This window comes from Salvelinus fontinalis, chromosome 18 (genome assembly GCF_029448725.1).
Source record: "Salvelinus fontinalis isolate EN_2023a chromosome 18, ASM2944872v1, whole genome shotgun sequence".
Classification (NCBI taxonomy): Eukaryota; Metazoa; Chordata; class Actinopteri; order Salmoniformes; family Salmonidae; genus Salvelinus; species Salvelinus fontinalis.
In genome coordinates this window covers 27431898-27450361 of record NC_074682.1, presented here as the reverse complement: position 1 = coordinate 27450361, position 18464 = coordinate 27431898, and the positions used below count along the sequence as shown (strand labels likewise).

At 42.9% G+C, this 18464-nt stretch overlaps 1 protein-coding gene across 17 annotated transcripts in view; it reads right to left on the bottom strand.

The window, feature by feature from the left end:
* Nucleotides 1–17949, bottom strand: part of cacna1da (calcium channel, voltage-dependent, L type, alpha 1D subunit, a) — a 127748-nt gene extending 109799 nt beyond the window's left edge. For 10 of the 17 annotated variants that reach the window (XM_055870041.1, XM_055870042.1, XM_055870043.1 and 7 more), the window contains exons 1-3: nt 17682–17949; nt 12844–13267; nt 11728–11833 (exon numbers count right to left, since the gene is read on the bottom strand). In XM_055870041.1, coding sequence (XP_055726016.1) covers nt 11728–11833; nt 12844–13118 — 381 coding nt within the window. In that variant the 5' untranslated portion in view covers nt 13119–13267; nt 17682–17949. The remainder of the gene's footprint in view (nt 1–11727; nt 11834–12843; nt 13268–17681) is intronic. The other 7 variants (XM_055870051.1, XM_055870052.1, XM_055870049.1 and 4 more) reach the window with 1 other exon arrangement.
* Nucleotides 17950–18464: the final 515 nt, after the last annotated feature.

Genomic DNA, 18464 nt, shown 5'->3' with positions numbered 1-18464 from the left:
TTTCAAAAGTCTTTGAAAGCCAATTTAACAAACAGATCACTGACCATTTTGAATCCCACCGTACCTTCTCCTCTGTGCAATCCGGTTTCCGAGCTGGTCACGGGTGCACCTTAGCCACGCTCAAGGTACTAAACGATATCATAACTGCCATCAATAAAAGACAGTACTGTGCAGCCGTCTTCATCGACCTGGCCATGGCTTTCGACTCTGTCAATCACCGTATTCTTATCGGCAGATTCAACAGCCTTGGTATCTCAAATGACTGCCTCGCCTGGTTCACCAACTACTTCTCAGATAGAGTTCAGTGTGTCAAATCAGAGGGCCTGTTGTCTGGACCTCTGGCAGTCAAAATGGGGGTACCACAGGGTTCAATTGTCGGGTCAACTCTTTTCTCTGTATATATCAACAATGTCGCTCTTGCTGCGGGTGATTCCCTGATCCACCTCTACACAGACAACACCATTCTGTATACATCTGGCCCTTCTCTGGATACTGTGTTAACAAACCTCCAAACGAGCTTCAATGCCATACAACACTCCTTCCGTGGCCTCCACCTGCTCTTAAACGCTAGTAAAACTAAATGCATGCTTTTCAACCGATGGCTGCCCTCGCCCGCCCGACTAGCATCACTACTCTGGACGGTTCTGACTTAGAATATGTGGACAACTATAAATACCACGGTGTTTGGCTAGACTGTAAACTCTCCTTCCAGACTCATATTAAACATCTCCAATCCAAAATCAAATCTAGAATCGGCTTCCTATTTCGCAACAAAACCTCCTTCACTCATGCTGCCAAACATACCCTCGTAAAATGGACTATCCTACCGATCCTCAACTTCCGCGATGTCATTTACAAAATAGCCTCCAACACTCTACTCAGCAAACTGGATGCAGTCCATCACAGTGCCATCCATTTTGTCACCAAAGCCCCATATACCATCCACCACTGCGACCTGTATGCTCTCGTTGGCTGGCCCTCGCTACATATTCGTCGCCAGACCCACTGGCTCCAGGTCATCTGTAAGTCTTTGCTAGGTAAAGCTCCACCTTATCTCAGCTCACTGGTCACCATAACAACACCCACCCGTAGCACGCGCTCCAGCAGGTATATCTCACTGGTCATCCCCAAAGCCAACACCTCCTATGACCGCCTTTCCTTCCAGTTCTCTGCTGCCAATGACTGGAACGAATTGCAAAAATCGCTGAAGTTGGAGACATATCTCCCTCACTAACTTTAAGCATCAGCTATCTGAGCAGCTTACCGATCGCTGCAGCCCATCCAATCTACCTACCTCATCCCCATATTGTTTTTATTTACTTTTTTGCTCTTCTGCACACCAGTATTTCTACTTGCACATCATCATCTGCACATCAATCACTCCAGTGTTAATTTGCTAAATTGTAAATACTTCACTACTATGGCCTATTTATTGCCTTACCTCCTCACGCCATTTGCATATTTGTATATTGACTTTTTCTATTGTGTATGTTTGTTTATTCCATGTGTAACTCTGTGTTGTTGTTTGTGTCGCACTGCTTTGCTTTATCTTGGTCAGGTCGCAGTTGTAAATGAGAACTTGTTCTCAACTGGCCTACCTTGTTAAATAAAGGTTAAATAAAAAAATAAAATCTTGTCAATCTTTTGAACTGATGCGAAGCCAGGATGCATCACGCATAACTAACCTAAACTAGAAACAATAATGTTAACTCTCTCTTCCTTTCATGTAAGCTTTTTTCGGCTTTGATCACATCAGAACCTCCGTTTTCCCGTGTGTGCTGTTATTCATTAATCTGTGTTGCCGCTCTCGCACCACAGGTTACTTTTTTCTGATGGGAAAAAAATGAACAAAGGATGAAATGCCTAAAAAGTGATTAAGACTAAAAGGTATTTTAAGACAATCTAAATCTAAAATAGCTGGCAAAATGAACAACGCCAAACACTGCAGTGCGCGAATAGATACTAGGCAAACATGCTGCTCACATGATTCAAGGACACACAGTATCATGTAGACATACTGTGCAGTGCATTGTGCTGACATTATTTCTCTCTCGCTCTCTCTCTTTCTCACACACACACACAGACACACACACACACACACACACACACACGCACGCACGCACGCACGCACGGACGCACGCACGCACGCACGCACGCACGCACACACACACACATACACACACACAAAGGCACACCACTAAAACACATTTGCACTCGCACACACAGATGTAGTTAAGCATATAACCGACACATACACGTTGGCACATACAGTGAGTCATCTGTGGAGGGGCCTACTGGTTGAAGGACAGAGAAATGGAGGATGGGCTGGACACACTGCTCTCAAAGGGAAATGGGATGTTTCGAACAAGGGATGTGCATGCATGTGTGTGTGTGCGCGTGCACGTGTGTGTCCTGTGTGCATAAGTACAGGTTCACTTTTTGCCTCAGAGCTGCATCGCATATTATTGCATGAGCCCCAGATCACCTGAGGAAAAACCTCCTCCTGCTCCCATGGCCTGGTGCACTTTGACATGCTGTCTTTGATAAGGACATAGATCAGATAGTAGCTGCTTCTCTGGATTGTCTAATAACACATTCAGCATATTCTCACTCTCAGTCTTATACTCATCTAGAGATCTGGGGCCGTACGTATCAAATGTCTCAGAATATGAGTGCTGATCGAGGATCAGGTCTTCCCTGCCTGTGTAACCTTTTTCACTGTGATCTTAAAAGGCAAATCTGATCATAAATTAGAAAACTTACTCTGAGATGCTTGATATATCTGGGCCCCTGAGCATGTTGATGGTATTTCCATGAGAGCTTGATGTTAGTGATTTTCACCATAACTAGAAAACCTGATTAGTCATACTAGTTAGATTACCTGATTCATTCATTCATGTGTTCAGTAATTCATCATTTGACTCCTTCAACTAATCATTGCAGGAGCCTAACTTACATGATATATGATATAGATACATGAATTTCCATTAACATTCTATAGGGATAAATAGGCCCAGTGTGTCCTTCTAGACAAGACAGTCTGGATGGGCATGCATTGTCTATCAATGCCCTGCTTTACCACCCACACATAAACACACACACGCATGTGCACGCACATTAGGGATAACGAGAAGGGGGTGTCGTAGCGTGAGCCACAAATGAGCAGTTAGTTAAGTGACTAAACACACACTTCTGCCATCATCTCCACTGGAGTCCAGAGACACTGCTGCCACGCCAGCTACAGTTACAGCCACAGCCAACCTCCACTGTCACAGACACATGGACAAACACACACACACATACACACACAACCTCGGTCACATACTCCTCTGACACGACACACGCCATGTGAAAACCAAAATACCACAAAAGGCTAACAGACAGTAAACAGTACATGTAATCAACAGAATGCTCATATAAACAACAAGGCAAAAATGTGGGATCCCAGGATGTGTTTCTGCTCTAGCAGTCTGCCTGATCGATGTTACTATACTGGACCATCTGTGCTGTGGTCCCCCTAATCTGTACTTCACCTATGGTCATTTCAGTCTCCATTGGATCATCTAGCACGGGCTGTTCAATTCCGGTACTGAAAGGCTGAAACACTTCTGGTTTTTGTTTCTACCTGGTAGTTTGTTGCACTCACCTGATGTCCCAGGTCTGAATCAGTCCCTTATTAGAAGGAGGGTATGAAATCAGAAGTGTTTGGGCCCTCCAGGACTGACATTGAACAGCCCTGATTTAGTATATCTTCGGTAACTTCAGACTATTGGTTTATCTGCGGTCATTTCAGACTACTGGTATATCTGCGGTCATTTCAGACTATTGGTTAATCTGCGGTCATTTCAGACTATTGTTATATCTGCGGTCATCTCAGACTATTGGTATATCTGCAGTCATTTCAGACTATTGGTATATCTGCAGTCATATCAAACTATTGGTATATCTGCGGTCATTTCAGACTATTGGTATATCTGCGGTCATGTCAGAATATTGGTTTATCTGCGGCCATTTCAGACTATTGGTATGTCTGCAGTCATTTCAGACTATTGGTATATCTGCGGTCATTTCAGACTATTGGTAGATCTGCAGTCATTTCAGACTATTGGTATATCTGCGGTCATTTCAGACTATTGGTATATCTGCAGTCATTTCAGACTATTGGTTTATCTGCGGTCATTTCAGACTATTGGTATATCTGCGGTCATTTCAGACTATTGGTATATCTGCGGTCATTTCAGACTATTGGTTTATCTGCGGTCATTTCAGACTATTGGTATATCTGCGGTCATTTCAGACTATTGGTATATCTGCGGTCATTTCAGACTACTGGTATATCTGCGGTCATTTCAGACTACTGGTATATCTGCGGTCATTTCAGACTACTGGTATATCTGCGGTCATTTCAGACTATTGGTATATCTGCGGTCATTTCAGACTATTGGTATATCTGCGGTCATTTCAGACTATTGGTATATCTGCAGTCATTTGAGACTATATTCGTTCACCTAATGTACCGTCATTTCATTCTCGGCTAGTTTCTCTGCGGTCAATTTAGTCTCCACAAGTCAGTGTCATTTTGTCCCCGGTGGGTGAGGTGAATTAAAGTGAATAGTATTGTCCAACAACAGTGATACAGACACACACACTAACATGATAGCAGCCAGAATGCGCCATGTGCATGTTGCCCTATGAAGGTTGAAACGTATGAATCATATACACAGTGAAAAGGTCATTGTTCCGGGGTGCTTTCTGCTCAGCTATCTTCAGCAGGAGGAGCTGCCTGCCGGGAGCACTGAGTCTTACAGAGAGCAGTCACAAATGACCTTAAAACAGGAAGGATGGGGCAGACAGACCCCATGTCTCCCTGGCTGTTTCCCAGACAGGTGGAGACAGGCGTGTGCAGAGAAGAGACAACACTCTCTCTCAGACAGGTGTGCGTGTGTGACTGTTCTTCAATAAGGTGTCAGAGCATTTCAGGGTGATCATTTCAGAGCACTCATTCCAAACTTTTTGACAAGGAAGTTCAGGAACAAGCAACGTGTTCAACGTATATATTTGATACACATTGACATACATTGTGCATGTACATTTATACAGTAATTATTACTAAAACACTTTCTAATCTGGGACTTGAACCTCTTGGTTCATAGCATTCTGACCTTCCTGCTACACCACCATGTCTGTGTCAATTATCATTTCATCTGACTATTCTCACATCATTGATTTGATTTACTTATTTAAACAATTGTAGTTTTTTGTATAGTTGTCTAATGTTGGTGGGTCATATTACTCTGTTTTAAAGGTACTCCTGAATCACTATGATCAATAAAATTGTTTTTCTTGAGTGTACTTTTAACAAAGCTGAGATTTACATTGAAGTGAAAAGTGTAGCAATACAGGTGATATCAGTTATTGACACACATGGTGGCGTAGCAGGAAAATTGGAATGCTGTCAACCAAGAGGTTGTAAGTTCAACTCCCAAGTGAGGAGATGTTGAATAATAACTGCTGTATAAATGAACATTCACAATGTAATCATGTACATCAAAATATTTACATTGAAAACATTCTATGTTAAAAGTAACTAATTCCACATAATTTTTTTAGGTAAGATGCCCAAAATATAGAGTTGAACAAACATATGAGACAATTTGCGAAATAACATTAAGTTAACACTTTAAGTTAAAGTTTAACAATTTTTGCTTATGTTTTCTCATGTTGGAACTAACTAAAAAGGGCAAGTCCAGGTAACACTTTGACCGAGTAAACAAAAAAAAGGCTGTAGAACCAGTTACTTAATAATATGAAATTGAAACAACTAGATTTGTTTACAGTGTATTAGAGCAGGAGGTCAAGTTGGTCAACCATGGCGGACCATGACGAATCGTGCTTTTGGAAATGCCCTTTGTGTGTGTGTGTGTGTGTGTGTGTGTGTGTGTGTGTGTGTGTGTGTGTGTGTGTGTGTGTGTGTGTGTGTGTGTGTGTGTGTGTGTGTGTGTGTGTGTGTGTGTGTGTACGGGTGTGTGTCTGTGTGTGTGTGTGTGTGTGTGTGTGTGTGTGTGTGTGTGTGTGTGTGTGTGTGTGTGTGTGTGTGTGTGTGTGTGTGTGTGTGTGTGTGTGTGTGTGTATGTGTGTGTGTAAATTTAGCCCTATTATGGACCCCCTTCTGCCTCCTGGTGGTTGTGGAACTCCAGTCCTCCAGCCTTGTCTTACTGCCTGAGGAGGAAATGGATTTCTATTTATAATGAGCTGCTTGCTGCTGCAGTAAACCAAGCTTTACTAACGATGCTGGCAAGCTGGGAGGCCCACTCTCCAAACCAGGGCAACATGATTCTGCAGCACACTGCACAGGGTCCTGTTCATTACTGGGTCATGTTCATTACTACACACAAAACATTTTGCAACGGCAAGTGAAAACAAGCGTTTCTTATTGGGCAAATTCAGATAGGTCCCTCCACATTTCCTTCCATTTGGTTCCTAGTGAATATGACTCTGTTCTAAACACACATCTCATCCATCCACAGAAGCTAGTCTCTGGCCGAGTCTGAAATGGCACCCTATTCCCTGTATAGCAGTGCACTACTTTCAGCCAGAGCCCAAATGTAGTGCACTATATAGGGAATAGTATGCCATTTATGTGTGATTAGATAGTGATAGTCTCAGGCAGAATGCTTTATACTCACAGCTGCACCTCCCTGAGTCGTTGTTTCAAAACATATCAGTAAGGAACTCACCATTGGTTTCTCCCACAGAACTTTAGTCTATGTTCCTCCTCTATGAGTTTAAAAGATGTCAGCTTGCTGAGTTCAAAGTAAGCTACTGAGTTTAACGGTACAGTGAGACCTCTCCCCCAACCCCTCTCCCTGTGTTAGGGAGACATCCGTAGAACTCACCTCACAGTTTGTCTGTTTCGATGCAATTTGCAGCGTGTTCCTCTGTCTGTATGTCTCTCTGTGCTACTGTATATGTTGTGACTGGAGCTGTAACCCAGTTACACTGAGTCTGTCTCTGAATCTAATCTGCATGGCATTAGAGCCTCGTGATAGGAAGATTGAATCCAGGGCACTCGCCTGGTTGGCCCTCTCTGACAGCTAGGCCATCCACCCTGACCCTGTGCCATCCCCTTGCCATCATGGCTCTCCCAACATCAGCCGGCCAGCCCACATATGGGCCTGCATTGGGCCCTGCAGTGTGTGTGTGTGTGTGTGTGTGTGTGTGTGTGTGTGTGTGTGTGTGTGTGTGTGTGTGTGTGTGTGTGTGTGTGTGTGTGTGTGTGTTTTGTGTGTGTGTGTGTGTGTGTGTGTGTGTGTGAGCCAAAGAAGTGTGTGTGTGAGTGTGAGTGTGAGTGTGTGTGTGTGTGTGTGTGTGTGTGTGTGTGTGTGTGTGTGTGTGTGTGTGTGTGTGTGTGTGTGTGTGTGTGTGTGTGTGAGTGTGTGTGTGTAGAGTCCTGTGAGTGTGCATAGAGTCAGTGCAAAAATGGAATAGAAGAGTTAATAGGGGCTCCTGAGTGGCACAGCGGTCTAAGACACTACATCTCAGTGCTAGAGGCATCACTCAGATACCCTGGTTTGAATCCAGGCTGTATCACAACCGGCCGTGATTGGGAGTCCCATAGGGCGGCGCACAATTGGCCCAGAGTCATCCAGGTTTGGCCGGTGTAGGCCGTCATTGTAAATAAGGATTTGTTCTTAACTGACTTGCCTAGTTAAATAAAGGTTACACGTAGGAGGATAGGTTATTGGCCATTTGGTTTACAACCTCGCATGGAGGGATTTTCCCAGCCCGCATGGATCATTTCGTTCTTAATAAGCTTAAACTTGTCATTAGATTTTGATATTGTTGGTTCTCTCTCATTATTAGTCCCCTGCTACCTTACGTTTTTAGGCTTTGATCACTCTTTTGTTGATGAGAATTTTCCCGCAATGCAGAATATTTCAAACTTGTAGTGTATTAAAGGTTTAAAAAGGCTTCTAAAGTTGGTAATTTCCACTTAAAAAATGTCAGACATGATTTGCCCTAACGAAAATGTATAAACTGCTACAAAAAATGGCTACATCATAATTCACACTATTGCTGCAGGATTATTTTTCTGCAATAGCAAACAGGCTAAAATTAAGATCCTACATCTGTATAGCCCAAAGTCATTTTCATAGAATATCGAATGGAGAGAAAAGGGAATATATGAGAATATACGTTTTTATAAACAGCTAGACACAAGATAGTTATGGAGTGTCCGTTATATAAAAAACAAAATGCATAGGTTTAATCTATAGCATCCAACAGAGAGATAGAAACTATATTTTCTGACTGGACATTTGCGCTGCTTTGGTAGAATTCTCCACTCTGTCTGGCCTACATTCCTCTATTGCGTTCTGTATATGAGATATTTATTAAAATAGGATTTAGCAAATAGGAATAGGCAAATTACTTGGAAGGTCAATTGTGTGCTGCCCTGCTGTACGCTGCGAGACTCGTTATTTACTGCCCACCGCCAGTCAAATTCAAATAGACTAAACCATCGTCTGTCACATCCCGATATGGTCACCATCGACGATGGCTCTGATTCAGATTCAGATCAACTTTATTTTCCCCGAAGGGGGAAATTCATTTGGCTGTAAATCATCGTAGACAGACGACGCTATCGTAATATAGCCCAACCCTATTATTCCCTACCCAAAGTACACAAACACATTAGCGACAAATATCAATAAACAAAAAACGGGAGAATTAATGTAAAAAAGGCCAGTGCAGTAGATGGATAAAGAAAATACCAAGGCTCTGGACAATTTTACTCGAGCTCTGGTAAAAAAGTTGTGCATATGCAGGGAACTGGGTGCCTTTTAAGATGCAGACAGTCTGGAGTTTCTTGTGGCGGCCGAGCTGAGGCGGTGGTGGGAGATTCCCTGGTACTCTGAGTCCAATATGTGATATACACTGCTCAAACAAATAAAGGGAACACTTAAACAACACAATGTATCTCCAGGTCAATCACACTTCTGTGAAATCAAACTGTCCACTTAGGAAGCAACACTGATTGACAATAAATTTCACATGCTGTTGTGCAAATGGAATAGACAAAAGGTGGAAATTATAGGCAATTAGCAAGACACCCCCAATAAAGGAGTGATTCTGCAGGTGGGGACCACAGACCACTTCTCAGTTCCTATGCTTCCTGGCTGATGTTTTGGTCACTTTTGAATGCTGGCGGTGCTTTCACTCTAGTGGTAGCATGAGACGGAGTCTACAACCCACACAAGTGGCTCAGGTAGTGCAGCTCATCCAGGATGGCACATCAATGCGAGCTGTGGCAAGAAGGTTTGCTGTGTCTGTCAGCGTAGTGTCCAGAGCATGGAGGCGCTACCAGGAAACAGGCCAGTACATCAGGAGACGTGGAGGAGGCCGTAGGAGGGCAACAACCCAGCAGCAGGACCGCTACCTCCGCCTTTGAGCAGGAGGAGCACTGCCAGAGCCCTGCAAAATGACCTCCAGCAGGCCACAAATGTGCAGGTGTTTGCTCAAACGGAAACAGAAACAGACTCCATGAGGGTGGTATGAGGGCCCGACGTCCATTTCGCGCATTTCACTAATAAAATTAGATTTGATTTAATCATCATTCTACCATATGAACATAAGATAAAGTGTAATGTAGCCTACATACCTACACTGAGTGTACAAAACATTAAGAACACCTTCCTAATATTTAGTTGCAATTCTTGACACAAACCGGTGCGCCTGGCACCTACTACCATACCCCATTCAAAGGTACTTTGATCTTTTGTCTTACCCATTCACCCTCTGAATGTCACACATATACAATCCATGTCTCAATTGTCTCAAGGCTTAAAAATCCTTCTTTAACCTGTCTCCTCCCCTTCATTTACTGATTGAAGTCAATTTAACAGGTGACATCAATAAGGGATCATAGCTTTCACCTGGATTCGTCATGGGAAGAGCAGTGTTCCTAATGTTTTGTACACTCAGTGTATATGCTACGTACATTCTATAGTCGACTTGAACCATAGTTAACTCCAGGGCCATACATACTTTATATATGGCCCTGGTTTACTCCCCAGAACTATCAGATCAGATCCCCTGTTACATTTCATCTGTCTTTTATTCATTTTTGTATGGGTGGCCCCTGCAGGAAATTAACTATCAACCCCGGCATTGCAAGCGCCATGCTTTACCAACTGAGACATACAAGACAACATTTTTGCCTTATACCCATACTGATATGATTATCGCAATCCCCTCACTAAGAAGATGCACTTTCGTCCTCCTAACAACATGTAGTTTAACACCAACCAAGATGACACAATAGTGTAGCACAGACTGTATTGTCCCTGATGACCTACTTTCCTCCGCCTATGCACCACTGTGCAAACAAATACCCTGGGGTCACCCTCCTGGAGGTCACATTGGCAAGCATTACACCACACTTCTCCTCTCAAGTAGTACATCTTGGTATCTTACAGTAGTACGTCTTCGTACAATCACAGCATAACTGCAGTATAAACCCCACATCTTTTAAAGCAGTAGGTGTGTTGAGTTTTACAAAACTGGACAGCTTCAACTAGCCTTCTATCACTCTTACACCATCCGAGCTCTCTCTCTTTCTCTCTCTCTCTCTCTCTCTCTCTTTTTGTCTGTCTGTCTGTCTGTCTGTCTGTCTGTCTGTCTGTCTGTCTGTCTGTCTCTGTCTGTTTCTCTCTCTCCACCCCTCTCTCAGACATAACATTACGAGAACATCCAGCAGTCCGCTCTCTCTGCAGTCAGACATACGATCTCTTCATGAATCATTAAACACTCCAGCTAAATTCTGCTCATGTACGAACCCAAATGTCTGTTGTCTCGCCAGTGGACTTTGCACACACTCTCATACTCACTCTCAGCTGTAGAAGCACTGCTTTGAACACTACATCACCCATAATTCATCAGCCTACACGGACACACTGTCAGACTAACATGCACGGGGAGCATAGAGAGCGGTGTTGCAGAGATGGGGATTTCTAAAAATAAAAGCTGAATGAAATTCCAGGCAACTGCAAGAACAATGTGACATGACAAAGTACGAATGAAAAGAGCATGGAAATGATTCTCTATGTAGCCAAAGATTGGACTCATAGTCTCTGTGGTTAAACACTAACAATCTTCAAAGAGGATATACACACACATCGACACATCCCTAGCACACATCCAAAGCAAGATATTTACATGTATTATACATAAATAATGTATGACCATTGAACAGCAAAAAAACGCCCATATATTCCCTTTAAACATGTCCTGACAACCCCTAGTCCTACAACCAGACACAGCCATTACATCTGAGCAGGGTACAGCATAACAACCTGAAAACAAACTGAGGGTATCTTCTATCCTACAGCACCTCCATAGAGACTTCAATGACACCATAAGTCATCTGCACTATGAATGATGTTACTGTCATAGTACACAGCAGCAAACCCAAGCAGGGATTCACAGTAGCAGCTGAAAACAGCAAAGCACAAAATTCTCTAGGCTCTGGGGTGAAGTGTCCCCTAGGAACAGATCTAGGATCAGCTTCCCCTCCCCCAATCCTAACCTTAACCATTAGTGGTCAGCATCAAGGGGCAACTTCCCCCTACAGAGCACAATAGAGGTTAAAGGTATTGCAATGGGATTCGAAGGTCATGGGGTTAATTAGGGGAGTCAGGAGTAATGTTGACATATGAATGTACTCACCAGGTCATGGTTGGTGGAGTTGGAGTCATCCTGAGGGAAGGGGATATACACAGCTAAGGCCATACAGTTGGCAAATATAGCAATTAATATAAAGATGTCAAATGGCCTGGAAGAGAAGGTTAAGGGAAAAACATCAAAGCAGTGGATCACATAAATATATTCACAGTGCCAACATGTGACTATTTCCTGTTCAAATTATAGTCATCAAACACAGATAGTTCTAGTCAAAGACATGGAAATTACAGGAGCAAAAAAAGTCAGAACAACATTCAAAATGCAACTTTGCAATTCAGCACCCATCTAAATAACATGAGATAATGTGCCTTGTTATCACAGTGTTCTGATGACTGTGTCTTCTGGAGCAGCAGAGTCCCAGCAGAGGCTGACACACACACAGCTGTGTCTTGTCACTGAGTCACCCTCTGTTATTACAAGCCCCACCAGTATTTTCGGATTTAGGACGTGGTGACTTTCACTGTGCCTTGGGAGGCAGCAAAAAATGACTTTGTTTAAAAAAAAAAATCACCTCCAGTTGACTATTCTCTAGCATGAACCGCTGAAAAAACACAAAGTGTAGAATGATTCACACCTCAGTGGCTATAGCAGTCAAATAATGTGTTTTTGCATTCCCTGTTGCAGTATGCTACCTACGCTCGAACAAACTGATTCAAAGTAAACGTTGACTTGCTGTTTCACTTTCATATTCTGTGTTGGGTAGTGAGTCACAGGCTGCAGTGAGATTAACATGAAGCAGTGTCTCTCGTCTAGTTGTACTGGAGTCTGAGGGGTAATGGAGACGGGATACAGTCTCTCCACATGGCTAAGTTAAAGCTAGGCAGCTACAGTTAGGCATGGGCTAGGTGCAACTCAGAGTTAGCCAACTGTACTGTTCAGAAGTAAATCAGGAATTGGTGCATGGGTGGAAGTTCTCGTGACGGCCCTGAATCGACCCTAACTGAGCTCATGATGGTTCTTCATGATGTACTCACATACACATCACACACAACGCAACACACACTAAAGAACACGGCATAGATTACTGACATCCAGACATACCCCCCCCCCCACACACACACACACACACACACACACACTGTGGTCCGTTGTAAAGGATACTTCCACTCCACCAGGCTGATGCAGGCTCTTCGTATAGGGTTGTTAAGTTTGAGGCAGAACAGGGCCCTGGCAGGCCTGGTGTTGGCGTTGCTGCCCTGCTTCTTGCTTTTGGCGTACTGCGCCCGCTTCTTTTGTGCCAACGCGCCCACCGGGACGGTCGGCACCGGGACCGGGGCAGCCGTGGGGGCAGCTACCGGAGCTGCAACCGGTGGGGCGACTGGGGTTGTAGCCGGGGCTGAAGCCAGGGCCACAGGGGCGGGCCCGTTGGCGCTCATGGTGTGGGCGTGGCTCTGTGGGGCGTGTCCAGCAGCATGGATCTGCCAGGGGATTGGGCGGGGCTAGAGGTGGTGCACAGAGCTGTCTGACCAATGGGCTGGCAAGTCACCAGGGGGAGGGACTCTGGTGCTGCTGGCATAATTTGCCTCTGAGAAAGATAGAAAGGGACAAAGAGTGGTTACCAATCCATACATTTACATAAAATTGATCAATGATCATCACTAGCTAACATCATTAGTAGCAGGTTACTGTGGTGACTTTGTGAATAATGTTAAAAGGTAAACAACAAGCACTAACAGTGGAGTTTCTGATTCCGCATCACAGACAGAAACGATTGAATCCCCACAATCTGACATTCGGAACTACAAGACAGTGAACAGCAGCCATCTCAGGTGAAGCTGCAGCAATGTCGATGGCCACTGGGAGAATCACTTGATGTCACGTTCTGACCATAGTTCTTGTATGTTTTGCTTGTTTTAGTGTTGGTCAGGACGTGAGCTGGGTGAGCATTCTATGTTGTGTGTCTAGTTTGTCTGTTTCTATGTTTGGCCTAATATGGTTCTCAATCAGAGGCAGGTGTTTTGTGTTGTCTCTGATTGGGAATCATATATAGGTGGCTTGTTTTGTGTTGAGGTTTGTGGGTGGTTGTTTCCTGTCTCTGTGTTTTCTCTGCACCAGATAGGGCTGTTTCGGTTTGCCACGTTTGTAATTTTGTTGGTTGTAAGTGTTCACAGTTTCGTCTTGTTTATTAAAGTCATGTTGAACACGAGCTACGCTGCGTCTTGGTCCGATCCCTGCTACACCTCCTCTTCAGACGAAGAGGAGGAAGGCTGCCGTTACACTTGAAGATAAATAGGCTACAGGAAAGCCTCCACAGGAATCAGTCTACCCAACAAGGAGCCTGAATGGTAAATTAAGGTGATTAATAGACTGTTTCAGCCATAATTGATTTCAAACGTTTAACTTCAGTATTGTTAATAATAGGTAATAAATTGGCAAAAGATGAAAATAGACTTCTCCAGTGTTCCCTTGCTATTCAACAGCTACCCCATCCAGAACCACTCCTTCATAACAACCGACCAGCCTCATGCCACTGATCTCAGGGAAGCCATTGACAAACTCAAAACCTAACTCTTATTGAAATTATTTCTACTGTGTTAGATGCGATATAGGTTAGGCACTAATGATGCATTACATAGCAGTAGGATTTTGTTAGTCTTCCTCATATAATTTATCTTCATCCAATCGCTTGGCAGCTTTAGTCAGTGTCCTCTGTTGGAGGACATGCATGTGTCAGTGTCAGTTATGAAATGTTGTCACCTTCACCACCATGCAGGGGGTAATGAGATGAGCTCATTCCTTCAGCCCAGCTACACAGTCGCACAGAGCTATCTTAGAGGTTGTGAGTGTAATAACACTGTAAAAATACATTAATAGTACTATTATCACTGTAATAACACAGTAATAACTCAATAATTCTGTCTGACAAGACCAATAATCAAATCTACCTTATTAAAGGGTAGCAAGCATGAGTAGTTTTAACTCACCAAAGTAACAACACAGTGTGGTCAAAGACTTAGTAACTTAGTTGTAGTCACGATCTGGTTACTTATAACTACAAACATAGTTATGTTTTTTGGTTATTAAATATTTATGAACTTATTTCCGGATATCTTCTAAAATACCCACAATGCACCATTTCTCAATGTAATATTGAAAATATACTCTGTGCTACCGAGTTCATATGCTAGCTCGTTAGTTAGCATCCTCATGCTCGTCACAGACTTTGTGGCTGTGTTATCTAGTTGGAACCTGTTAGCACGGCAGGCTCTGGTGCCTTCTTGATGTGGAATTAAAACTAAAGAGAAAATCATACCTGCTTGTTCTAATTGTGTAGTACCTTATCTGTTCTCCATTTTTTCAATTTTTAGCATGTTCTCTATGAAGTAGGCTACGGGAGTTTTGCAACTTTTTCCACCTTGGTTTAATGCTAGCGCGCTAGCTGACTGACATCTGGAATCTATCTATTTGGGATTTTTATCGCTATATAGCTTTTGGATTTCCCTCACCGCCTCCCCTTCACTTTGGTAGCTAAGTCAGCCTGCACCCTTTTCAAAGTTTTACCATCGGCTGGTCCCCAGCCATCAATCTGTAAGTCTCTGCTCTCTCTGCTTTTGATCTGCGGTTATATTTTAGTTGTGTGGTGTGAGTTGTGTTCTAGCTGGTCTCCAGTTGTTGGGCTCTGGCTTGCCGACCATAACCGTGGCGGTTGGCTAGGAGGACTAGGCTAATACTTAGTTGGCTAAACAGCTAACATTGGCTGGCTGGCTAGCTTGCTGGCTAAGATAACGGCATATGGCTAACATTTTTTAAAACATTATTTAATAGATGGTTGACGTTATTTGGCGTTGATAGCAACTGGCTGACTCATGCCATGCTAACATAACATTATCAGGCTGGTAGGGCTAACGTTAGCAGGCTAGTTGGCAATAAACCTTGCAAGTTAATTTGTAACAATAAATTCATAAAGTATTTGCTTGTAAGTTGGCTGAAAATGTAACTGAAACCAGTAGTCATGAGTGCAAACGATTTGGTTGAATTTGAATTTATACATTTTCAAGTTATTTCTGTTGGAATTTACATTATAGGGAATAGGCTGGCTTGCCGGGTCCTCCATATTACGTCACACCCCGTTAAAAATTTTCCGACATGACTTCAGCGTTTTATGTTTTAACTCGAAAAATAGAAAAAGCGGGGTGTAACTTTGCATTGAGACTTTTGATGTGTATACTAATGCAAATCCATGTTACATGTGGCTACATTTATTCTACCTACCCTTTAATAATCTTATTACACATGGTAAGAGTTGTTAATCATTCAATTCACAGTGTCTGCAAAATGACAGGGCATAGCTAATGCTGGATATCTGTTGAGTCTCATGATTGGAAAATAAGGAGAGAACCATCTCCCTCTCAAAATAGGTAAAGTGCATCAATTACATTTTTGGACACAATAAAGAGTTGAGTGAAAAAGAGTGGTTTAAAACCGAAACGCACAGGCAAAGCTAATACAACTATAATGCATCTATAAAAATTGACACAATGTTGCATTATGAGGATACAAAATTAAAGCATTAGTCTATCAAAGAATGTAAGCAAGGCACAAGACTAGGATATGTGTCTGGATGATGGACTCGACCATGTCATCACAACAAAGAGGGGACACAGCCATATTTGTAAACAACCCGAAATTATTTTAAACTGAAAAATGCGGCCATACATATTAAAATATCACCACAGATGACATGCGGCCCGAGCCAAAAACACAGGGATAAGCTGCGTGAATTCAAAGCTGTCACTCTAATGCATCACTTGGTCAAATCAGTTGTGTAAGTCCTTGAACTGCGAGTGCTAGGCCCCGCAGAGAAAACAAGAAGAAGCTGAAAAAGGTCATTTTGCCTGAATATTCCCGAGAGCTTATAAAATCTCTCAAATTCCGTGTAGAGCGTTACAATCATCTTTGTCATTGAAAATAAACACATTAATGCAGAAAGCACCAAACGTTAGCCTACACGATTAGAAAAAAGGGTTCCAAAAGGGTTCTGCAGCTATCCCCATAGGATAACCCTTTTTGGTTCAAGGTAGAACTCTTTTGGGTTCCATGTAGAACCCTCTATGGAAATGGTTCTACATAGACCACAAAAGGGTTCTACCTGAAACCAAAAGGGGTTATGCAAAGGTTTCTCCTATGGGGACAGCTGATTAACCCTTTTTGGTTCTAAATAGCACATTTTTTTCTATGAGTGTAGTGTTGTCATTCATCCTTACTGTTTTCATTTGCTGTCCATATGGAACTGTATCCTATGCAGAAGAATAGGCTACATCAATATTAATTTGATAAATGTCCAAGTAACATTGATATAAATCGATTCGTGACACTTGAACAATACCCTTCACCAAACGTGTCCGTATTTCTCCTTGAACACACTGAGGTAGGCGTAGGCCTATTTCGTAAAATCCCAAAATAAAACGGTGTAAAATGACAGCCCGGCTCTAGGCGCTCAGTGTAGAAATGGAGCAATGCATGGCCGTCAGATAGTCCTCGCGATGCTCAGAAGAAACAGCTGGCGTTATTGCTAAGTTACAATGGGTTACAAAGCTCACTGACCGTCGCTCCGGTCTAGGAACACGGTCTGGGATATTTTGCCCGGCGTTTGATTCCGCGCAAAGAATTCTGTGAAAGGATACTAACGTAGTCACCGAACTTCGGTCCAAATGACAAGCATGTATCTTGTTCAGTAGGCTATTGATATTGTCATGATAAATGTGAAATAGTCTACGCAAAGCTATTCTGAGATATGCTCAACAAAATAGCAGGGAATATGAAGGGCAAACTTGGCAATATGGTTTTAAAAAAATGAAATGGACACTGTCAATTAGTTATATTGTTCTGGTATAGAAATAATGAAAACAAACGACATTACAAAAACCCTTTAAAAACCGGTGTAGCTAAGCTAACATGCTAATTTCAGACCCTATTCCATGCCACAACAAAAAACGTACCTTTTCTGAAGACGTATTATTCGGCAGATACCTCCGTGTTATCCACTCTGTACAAGGAAATTCCAGTGCTTTTGCGGCCGAAAAAATGCAAGTCCAGTCTCAAAATGCGAATTAAAATTCATTAGCTTCAGGGCAGAAGGGACACATGCATTAATTAAGCCCGTCCATGTTAACGGTGGAAAGCAGGAGACAGGAGAGTGTGCGCGAGAGAGAACAGAGCATCCTAGTCCGCTGCGCAGCGCTGCCTGCCAGTTTATCGTCACAGCGTCAGTGAACAGTGAAATGAGCACATCAGAGTCAGAGCCCTCTTCCTCCTGGCTCTGTGTCCCTCCTGTTCGTGCACAAGCTTCTCTTCATTTACATGCCACGGAAAAAGTAATCAACAAAAGAGACATCATGAGTATATAGCCTAGGTCTAATTAGGTCTAGTCTAGCATACTTTTAATATATTTTAATTTAGAACCTCAAAACTATAATCAATCATCTCAATTTGGGAGGCAAATATTAAGACACCCAAATATTGCCAAACCACTGGCACAGTGACACTAGGAGTCCTCTGATTTCATTGCCTTGATTAACTTAAACTGAAGGTCCATGTTGATCAACCTTCGTATTATCAGTTAAACACCTCAAATTCATTTTATGGATGAAAAATGATAAATTCCAGTTGACATGGTCCAAGTGGCATGACACATGACATATTGGAGAGAGGCTCAAGCAGCATAGTCCAGCCATACCGTGCATGGCCCGCAAATGTTATCCCCTATTCGCTTCAGACAGATA